The 10,559-nt window shown below is 37.7% G+C and overlaps 1 protein-coding gene across 2 annotated transcripts; it reads right to left on the bottom strand.

Annotated features, from left to right (window-relative positions):
* Positions 1 to 2,260: 2,260 nt before the first annotated feature.
* On the bottom strand, positions 2,261 to 10,033 carry LOC136320522 (immunoglobulin-binding protein 1-like). 2 transcript variants are annotated; one of them, XM_066253688.1, is made up of 2 exons: positions 9,988 to 10,033; positions 2,261 to 3,309 (listed from the first exon to the last, which is right to left on the bottom strand). In XM_066253688.1, the coding sequence occupies exons 1-2, from the start codon at positions 10,031 to 10,033 to the stop codon at positions 2,261 to 2,263; spliced, it is 1,095 nt and encodes a 364-aa protein (XP_066109785.1). The 2 variants fall into 2 exon arrangements, with proteins under 2 accessions (XP_066109785.1, XP_066109784.1); XM_066253687.1 differs by lacking the exon at positions 9,988 to 10,033 and having other exon boundaries at positions 2,261 to 3,283.
* Between the last annotated feature and the right edge of the window lie 526 nt (positions 10,034 to 10,559).

The following is a 10,559-nucleotide window of genomic DNA, read 5'->3' as shown; positions in this document are numbered from 1 at the left end:
GCAATATTGGATTGAAAATTAAACTCATGCATTATTGCCATAATCCCCCTTTGCTAGGGGTGTCAGAGGTATAGCATATGGAAGATGCAACTACATCAGTAAAAGATTAGAAATAAGTGAGCAGATATTCCACAACTATCAGTTTCATCTCTCAAACATATGTCACCTGCATTGACACAACTCCATTTATGAATCAAATATGTGAACAGGGTGGTTGTCTTCAATTTGCAAACCACATTCTGTTCTTTAAATCTTGGAATTATGGCCTCTTAAAAGAAGACTCATGAAAATATTTGCAAGAGCTACATAAATAATGTAAAATAGATTTTATTTTTTAAAATCAGGTCCACTCTATATGACTGAGCCAAAGTCTTTGAAAACATATATTAGCATCAGGGCAAGCAGCTGACTATGAAAAATCCCATCTTTGGAAACATACATCCAAAGCAGGATTTTACTACATGAAATGAGATTGACAATTTAATTTGAAGTGGATTGAACCAGAAGGAATAGCAGAAGCAATATGCTAAAGTAGAATCGTGATTGGGTTGTATTAGTAGCTTGGGCTATGCACACTACTTACTGTAAACCATTCTGGTCCAGGAAATCAAAAGACTGCAAGTTCTAGTAAATATGCTGCTAACTGCAGCATTTAGGAAAGACACTTCACTTCTGTAATATGAAGATATTTGTCCTTTGTGTGTTATAAAGGACAGAACTTGAAGAATGTAACCAAGGATTTCCTGCAAGCACTTGGGAAAAGTCAAACCTTTTCTGGAGGAAAAATAGTGACTTTAGCTACAAATACCCCTGCTTTGAAAGCCTCTACTGAAATGGGTTGGCCCTCTGAGTTGGCAAAAATGCAAGTAAACCTCTTGACTTTCATGACATAAGGAGAACTCTGCCTCCTTCATGTCTAATGTCTAAAGCATATGGCTTTCACATTAACCAGTAGCACAGAATAGCTGTATCATGGGTAGTTGTTAGAGAGTGCAATCATAAACTGTCTGTGAGCCAGCACCTGCCATGGGCGGGCTTAAGACATCTGATATTTGAAAAAGACAGTCTAATGGACATGCCAAATGTCCTTACTCCTGGATTCTCAAAGCTTGCCACATTTTAAGTTAGATCATTAAGAACAATGTACTTGGACCAAATTATCTCAGTTCTCCATAGAAATGCCTTCATTGATTGATGATACAGTTTTGCCCTGAGCAAAACTGAGGGTCGATAAGAAAATTGTCTCATAAGTATTTCTGTTGTTTTTGTAAAGCTGTAGCCACACAGTGTCTGCTATACTTGGAAATGTAAGTTTTTAAAGGGTCCATAGAAATTCATCTCATTTGATTCCAAGTAAAGGTTTGTTTCAGTCATAAACGTGCATGCTTTCTTTTGTCTGCAGTGAACATTAGGTCAGGTTTCCTTTTAGATGTCAGGAAACTCTGAGCTAAATTCTATTTCCCTTAAAAATTAACTCACCTACGTTTATGGCACCATTTTTGGTGGGTATTTTTTTTCCTGTTGTTCTGTTTTGGTCTTTTTAGATAGCATGTCTTCTTTACTAGCCATCAACCACTCATTTTTCTTGATGTTTAGGTTGGAAGCTAATTTTAATGTTTCAAATTTTAGAGGCACATAGCTGACAGTAGAAAAGGAGTCAAAATTCACTGAATATTACTTTGTGCCAAGTAGTTTACATGTATAACTTTAGTGTAATTTAGTAACACCATCTTCTGTTTTAAACATGAGGTTCGGGTATGTCAAATAACATAATCTATGCTGCAAATATAGTAAGAGTCATATATTTGATATTTGAACCCAGATCTTTTTTGGTTTTGTCCAAAGCACATACTCTTATCTATGATTCTATTCTTTATCTTTTAAACATTAATTTTTATTTTATTTTTATATTTTTCTGTACAGACTAATCATGTAATAGAAGGGATTTTTATTATTTCTTAAGGAGAATCCATACAGCCATTGATGATACATAGCCATTTCTCAGTCCTCTTTTCATTCCAGTTAAGAAACTGGAATACATCATGATGAGCAGGATAATGCCACAAGATTATTGATTCATCATCTAGGGTACAAATACACACTTAATTGTTTAACACTTTATTGAAAGCAAAGCAAGATAGAGTGACCTTGTTTTCATGGTGCAAAGCTGAAGCAGGAACCCAGGGAGGGAGACACAGCATAGCTTTCCCTCATGGGGAAATACCCTCCCATAGTCTCCTAGTCCTGTCTTGTGGGAAGACTAACCCATGTTCTGTCGGTTGCCGTACCCCCTAGGATGGGTGTCCTTCCAGTCGTCCAACTCCTGAGCTTGGTGGAGTGTTTGCTCATCATCCTCTTCCTCCTTTTGTTCCTGATCTTCCTTTTCCTGAACTGCTCTTTTGACCTCTGATTTTGTCTTGGCTATTCCCTGATCTGGTAATCCTCCAAATTTCCAATGCTGATCATACCAGTCATTCACCGTCATAGATGCCAGGCTTGGATAACCAGCTCCAAATACTTCGTCTTGGGCCACCTTCCGAGTGAGAATAAAGGGTTTCATTTGAGGCCTGTCCTGGAGAGATGAGTGAGAAGTCAATGCCTCTTTTGAAGTGTCTTTTTCTCTCAGGAGCTTTATCTCTAGATCAATGCTTTCAACCTCTTCTAAGCTGATACCGATCCACCTTTGGAGGTGGAGGAGGTAATATTCACGAACATACTCATCATCTACTTGACCACTTTCCACTGCAGGTTTCAGTACAGCCAATCTACGCTCCACCTCCCTCTTCTGCCTGTATCTCTCTATTTTAGCCTGTCTTTGAGACACCATAGGAACGAGAGTAGGATAATCCATGGGGAAACTAGCAGTATTATTTTCAGCCGAGTTGTTCTTGGTTTGGGGCAACTCAAACTCTGCCACATGATAGTGCTGGCACTGAGTTAGGTAGTTTAAAAAGTGTTCTCGGGCCCACTGTAGATGCTGTAGACGCTGACGGGGGCTGACTAGCTTCATGATGAGCGCTCCTTGAAATGCTGGTATCATTAGGTATTGTAGGTCAATGGAAGCAATGTCATCCAAATCTTCATTTTGGCTAAGCAAGTTGAGCTGTGATAACATTTTAGCAGCCTTCTGAAGGAGGTCTATTCCTTTCAACACCTTCTCTTGGGTAATCTGGGAAGTGGTGGGTTCAACTGCTACTTCCACTTCATCCAGAAGCTGCTTGCTGGTTCTGAACAACTCAGGGAGCCCGGGCAGCAGTAACTCATCTTCTTCGGCTGCTGACATCTTGAGGAAGGGATAAACATTAATTTTTATATTAAACTTATTTGGAACTTGATTATTAAGTCAATTAATTAAGTAAATAACTGTTCATCTTTGCCGTATTATTGTGTGGGTAAAATAAGACATGAATTTTAAAATACTGTGAAAGAATTTTAAAATGGTATACAAATGTATTATTTTATTATCTATTACTCCATTATATTGATTATTGTAAGATTTTAATTAATATATTAAAATCTAATAGTTGTATGTGAGTATGTAATTATAAACCTTGAGTGCTCTACTCTTCACGCTATTAATACAAGACCATGATTTTTAATCAACTGGGAAGCTGAAAAGGGCTTTGGTAAAAGCCCCTCAACTGTGAAATATTTTACTGAAGTTCATCAACAAATGACATTATAAATTAAACTTCAGTTCATAAAATTCATATCCTGATAAATCATTCTTCAACCATACATATAACAGCCTCTTGCAAGCCATATGAAACTATGGATTTGGAAATCCTACAGGCAGTGAAATCGGACCTGCAAACAGGTATTTCCAAGATGGATAGAGAAACTGTTCCTTTTCTGTGTCCTGAAGAACAGCCATAGACTATAAAGTGATCTACCATCTCTAAATACAGACAAGAACAGTCCCTTCACTCTTTATCCCAGACTGAATCCTCAGCCAATATTAAAGTGCAACCTCATCATGCTTGATCCTATTTCATTAACATCTCTCTTTCTCATTCCAGCTCTTTATCCTTCCAGAAAATGACTTTTGATATTTCAACTCTTCATACTAATTACATTTTTTCATTTTGTGTGTTAGCCCTATTTCTCTTACCTTGTAAGAAAATATTTGAAAACATACTGCATTAGAAAGTATGAGTATTTTTCTAAGCATGAACTTCAAGTATCGTGCAATGAAAACATCAGTAAGATGAAAAATTTCAGTTCTGCTTCATTATTAGGGAGGTATACAAATTATGATGTACATTGTAGGTCTGGGGGCTACTTAAAGCTTAATTCTTCCAGCAGGACATTTAGCTAACTATAGAAAAACTATTCTTTCTATTTTATTTTTAACTTAATGAGTTGCAATAATATCCTAGCTCAATCCCTGCCCATACTACATACTGGTGTTTGGGATGAGTATTTTATTTTACTTTTAATCGTATTTTCAGAGGTCCTTGGCCACTGGCCAAATCAGATACCATATGATGAGAAATTTCAAGGAAGCTCCTCATGCTTTACAAATTGTAAATACAAATAAGATAATACTAACATGTGACCCTTATACCATGGTAGTCAAGACAGGCAGTCACTGACACTCCATTAGAGAAGAGGTAGAAAGGAAAGCTGGGGTTGCAGAGATGAGAAATGCCATCCCTTTCTAAGAAGAGTATATTTGATCCAAAAGACCAATCAGGAGGGAACTGCATACTGAGCAAGTTCAGCACATCTGGGAAATTTCTGAGCTTCCTTAAAGCCAATGCAAACACAGAAAAAGTAGAAAAATAAAGAAGCAGGTGAGTGTATTTGTCAATGTGCATACTTGTCAGGAAGCAGAGCCTGAGACAGAGATTAGGATGCAATCTGTTAGGGAGAGAAGAAAGCAGAATGGAGAAGGACAGAGAACTGAACAAGGATGTGGTGTCATATGAACTCTAGTATTGGCCTGATTCATTGGGGACAAGCAAGATTCAAGAACAAGAGTTAATGGGCTTTTTCTGTAAAGGACCTGACAGTCTCTTGCAACTACTCAGCCCTGCCATTGTATCATGCGAGCAACCGTAGTCAGTATAATGAATGAGTCTGGCTTTGTTCCAATACATTTTTTTTACAAAAAAAGTAAGTGGGGCAGATTTAGACTAAGGATCATGGTTTGGTGACTCTAATAAATTACACCACACTGTAGTGTGTCCCACCCCAGAGGCAAGGAGTTGGGCCTGTTTTATTGCATATCAATCTGTCACCTGTGGAGCTAGGGTGGGGCTGTTGCCTACCCTCCAAGACTAGGTGGTTCCCATCAACAAGGAGAGTAGTTCTCAAACTTCACTGTGAACCAGAATCACAAGGGGCTCTACAAAACACCGACTTCTGGGCCTCACTCTTAGAGTGTCTGATTCAGTAGTTCTGAAGTAGAGTCTGAGAATTTGCCTTAGTAACAAGTTTTCAGGTGAAATTAATGCTACTTTTTTGGGAACCTCTTTTTTGATCACTGAGCTCAGATGATTGATGGGAAAAGGGACCTCTGTGAGCACTTTGCAGCCTATCGACACAGCAGCTAGAGGCCCAATGTACTTGCCTGGTAAAAAGTATTCCAGCAGGGCACCAACAGTGTCCAGTATAATACTTCCACAAGTTTGAAGTATGAAAAGACATATTTAAAAAATATATATATATACATGTGGTCTACCGGAAAGTTCTGTCCATTTTTGGAATTAAAACAAAATACAAATTTTTCTTACCGTCAATAAACTTTATTAAATAATATAATTGTCATTATTTATTATTAATGATTTCTTGCCAGCATGAGGGCAATTTGTATATCCCATTTTTGAAAAATGTTTTATCTTTTCATGCAGTGCTTGTTTGATATCTTCTTCATTTTTGAATTTTTTGCCCTCAAAAAATTTTGTAAGGACAAAAACAAGTGATAGTCGGAGGGTGCTAAGTCCGGGGAATATGGTGGATGTGACAGACATGCTTCTGTAGCATTTCTTCCTTATTGAAATTTGTAAAAATTACAGTGGCGTAAATGAACTTTATCAGTAGCCACGGGTACACTATCGCTTCACACATAAGACTAACGTGAATCAACTTTGTTTTAGTTAATTTGCTATGTCAGTATGTATACATTAAGTGATAAAAATAGGCACACATGTGCCAAATAAACGTGCTTACGTGTCAAAACTTGTGATAGAAACAGACAGAACTTTCCGGTAGACCATACACACACACACACACACACACACACACACACACACACACCTCTGAATAAATGTGTATTAATGTCACATTCTCTTTTTGATGAAGCTGATCATTCTTGAAATACTGTTTATTGCCTTGCCTATTCTGATCCAACTATTTCTTAACACTGAGTTACAACCTTCTGAATATCTTTACTTATTCATATTTGTTTCTTACTATGTGCACGTTGATGCATCCATCACTAACGGTTAGCATACTAGTCTTTGTTAAATTCTAATCTCCTTGACAGCACAGAACACATTTTCTCCTAATTTTACAACTATCAAGGGAAGAGAATTCTATCACTTCATAGCTACTTTGAATGAATACTTCTCCAGGAAAATGAAAATCATAGTATATAGAACAGGGGTCATGAATCTTTTTGGCTGAGAGAGCCATGAACGCCACATATTTTAAAATGTAATTCCATGAGAGCCATACAAGGACCCGTGTACCTTACACATTATCCAATAAAAATTTGGTGTTGCCCCAGAGGACAGCTGTGATTGGCTCCAGCCACCCGCAACCATAAACATGAGTGGTAGGAAGTGAATGGATTGTAATACATGAAAATGTTTTATATTTTTAACGTTATTTTCTTTTTATTAAAGATTTGTCTGCAAGCCAGATGCAGCCATCAAAAGAGCCACATCTGGCTCGCGAGCCATAGGTTCCTGACCCCTGATATAGAAAATAAGAATTTCTTTTAGTTCCTCCTATGAATTTTATCTTGCTTTTATCTATACTTCTGTTAACATAAAATATATTCCCAGACAACGGACATTAAGAGCAAAAACACTGAATCTCACTAAATTTGTCCTCATAAGTATTATGCCCCAAGTATTAATTTCTTCCCATGTGCACTCTAATTCTGATTCATAGATTCATTGTAAGGAGAGCAAAGCAGAAACAAAAGTCTTAATTTGTTCCTTATAAAGCCAGTTTGCTGAGCTGTCTACAGTTTGAGGGGAAAATATAGATCATTCTGTCCTGAACTGTGTATCTATATCTAAATTTTGACTTAAGCAGAGAAATATGGTTTGGGGTTTTGACAACTTAAGTACTTACACCAGTTTCTAGAGTGAAATTAAGTCTACCTGAAGGGTAATGAATGATAGAATTATTTCAACCTCAAGTGTTTAGTAACAGCGTGCACACACACACACAAACACACACAGTAGGTCAAGGAGTAAATAGTTAGTTAAGATGCTGGTTCAATTAGCCCAAGCTGATGGAGGATTGAAGGGCTGAATAAAATGAGAAAGATTATATGATATAGATCAACACAATACAAGCTACCATACATAGTAAGTTTCATCTAAAATATTTTAGGAAGCACTAAGCATCAAATATCAAACAAAGGCATAACAGCAAGACAAGAGCTGATTCATAAGACCACAGGAAAGTCAAGATTCAAATTTTAAAAAAGAAGGAGCCCTGGTTGGTTGACTCAGTGCATAGAGCATTGGCCCAGCATGTGGACATCCCAGGTTCAATATCTGGTCAGGGCACACATGAGAAGTGACCATCTGCCTCTTTTCCCCTCCCTCTCCCCCTTCTCTCCCTCTTCCCCTCTCATAGCTGGTGGCTTGACTGGTTCAAGTGTCAGCCCCAGGCACTGAGGATGGCTCAGCTGATTCAAACACCAGCCCCAGACTATCTCCCCTCCTCTCACTTAAAAAATAAATAAATAACTTTAAAAAATTTTAAATAGAGGAATTAGTATTTAAGAGGTCATGAAAATAAAGGAAGGATAGACACAGGTAATGACAAAAAGGGAAGAGAATAAATATAAGTGATGTATGCAGATTTTATTTCTCAGAAGATGTAGAGGCATGAATTAAAAATAAAAGGCATTATTTTGTAAGACTGAACTTCCACATACATGTCTTACAATCAAACTAAACCTCTCAGATATATAAGCTAGAGAAACTTACAAATGTATACTCACAGATATGACTAAGAGTGTTCAAAGCAATGCTGTCCATAAAAATAAATAACTAGAAACAAACCAAATACCTATTTACAGGAGAATGGATATGTATTATATACACATAATAGAATACTGTACGTCAGGGAAAATAAATGAACTCTAGCTACATGTAATAACATAAATGAATCTTAAAAATATAATGCTGCGTGAAGAAATTGAGCCATATAAATCCCGCTTCCACTTAAGCTATAGAAAGCTGCAAGAAAATGTTGTTTCCATCCCAATGACAAGGACAAAAACCAGATTATATACAAGATCTTAACTTTTATTGAACTCGTCAGGGAGCTGAGGTCATAAGGCAACCACAAGAGCTGAATTTCCATAAGAGACAAACCCCTCCAAGGAGAGACAAGACATGAACATTATTTTCCCTTCTCTAGAGAGCAAGAAAAATAGGGGACCATTCCAGAAAAAGGTAATTAATCCACTAAAATTTTAACAAATTCCCAGAGGCCAAATATGGGCTAGGTATGTAAATTTAGAATAACTAGGAGTCTCAAATACAGGTGGTTTATATTCATACACCAGCTCTTTTCCATGGCTCCAACTAGGGCTCTCAAGGAAGATTAGGGACAAAACAGGAAATAAGAGAGATCTCCCTTCACTGGTGCAGGTATGCAGAAAGTGAATACCTTCTACCTGAATTCAGGCACAAAACACTAATACACTTCCCTGGAACATCTCTCACAAAAAGCACAAACTTTAGCCTGACCAGGTGGTGGCATAGTGGATAGAGCATCAACCTAGGACAGTGGTTGGCAAACTCATTAGTCAACAGAGCCAAATATCAACAATACAACAATTGAAATTTTTTTGAGAGCCAAATTTTTTAAACTTAAACTATATAGGTAGGTACATTGTTATTAACTTAATTAGGGTACTTCTAAGCTGGCCAAAAAGCTGCACTCAAGGGGCCAAAGAGACGCATGTGGCTCGCGAGCCACGGTCAGTTATTTCTTCACGCAACAACTGACCTAGGACATTGAGGATGTAGGTTAGAAACCCCAATGTCACTGGCTTACGTATGGGATCATAGACATGAACCCATAGTTTCTGGTTTGAGTCCAAAGATCACTGGCTTAAACCCAAAGGCCGCTGGCTTAAAGCCCAAAGGTGGCTGGCTTGAAGCCCAATGTCTTGAGCAAGGGGTCACTGGCTCAGCTACAGCCCCCCTGCCAAAGTATATATGAGAAAGCAATCAATGAACAACTAAAGTGTTGCAATTATGAGTTGATCTTTCTCATCTCTCTCCCTTCCTGTATGTCTGTCCCTCTCTCTGTCTCTCACTAAAAAACAAAAAGAAAACAAAAGTTTAAGCCACTGAGGGAATGACAGCAAACCTCTATTACCTAAGGTCACAGAAGAGATGAAATAAAATCTGTCTACCTCTGAAGAAAGATTATGACACTTCCCTCCTGCCACTGCAAGCTTTGTTGGGAAGGGGTCGAGACAAACTTGTCTTTTCCATAACAGAGAAAGAAAAATCTTAATTTTCCCAGTGTGCTGCACCAATACAGAGCTGAAGTCTGCTACTCTATGGGAGGGTCAGGAAAAGCTTACACCTAGCACTTGCCACAGATACAAGGTGAAGTTTGCTTGATCTAAGTGGAATTGGCAGGAACACTGAAATGCTCTATGTACAAGACCCAGGTAAGTAGGTTCTGGCTAAATATAAGACTGGCCCAGAAGAAACAAAATATCTCCTGGTCCCAAAACAAACCTAGCAGCAAGTAACAAGCAATAACAGTATATCCCTGAGGAAGGAGAAAGAGTGAGAAGAGAGACCCTTGTAACAGACATACTGGGATTCCTGAGAGCTAAAGGTGGAGCAGGAGCACAGTGAATAAATCCCCAGCGCTGCTGACTCCTCAGGAAAATCGTGTAACAGCTGTTTATTAATGGAGGAACTTGAAGCCTATGGTTTACTAAGAGAAGCTATAGCAAAAACGAAACAGAAACTCGGTTGAACCAGTGACTAGACTGATTTAAACTCCCACAGTAAGTCTGAGCAAAGAGAAATGCCCATTTACCAGACATAAATGCTACCTACTCCATTCCCTACTGTCTATAATTAATGACCCATATTCAATACAAAAATATGAGACAAAAAAAGCTGGAAAAAAATATTGTCAAGGGATAAAGCAATAATTAGAATCAGATTCAGAGATAATTCGGGTGTTAGAACCATCAGAAAAAGACTTTAAAATAATTATGATTAATATGCTAAAGGATCTAATGGAAAAGTTTTATGACATACAGAAAAAAAATGAGGCATTTTAGCAGAGAGATGGAAACTATTAAAAATGTCAAATAGAAAGCTATAAAT

This window comes from Saccopteryx bilineata, chromosome 1 (assembly GCF_036850765.1).
Source record: "Saccopteryx bilineata isolate mSacBil1 chromosome 1, mSacBil1_pri_phased_curated, whole genome shotgun sequence".
NCBI lineage: Eukaryota > Metazoa > Chordata > Mammalia > Chiroptera > Emballonuridae > Saccopteryx > Saccopteryx bilineata.
Note: the sequence above shows the minus strand (reverse complement) of the source record. Positions and strands in the feature narration are given on the sequence as shown.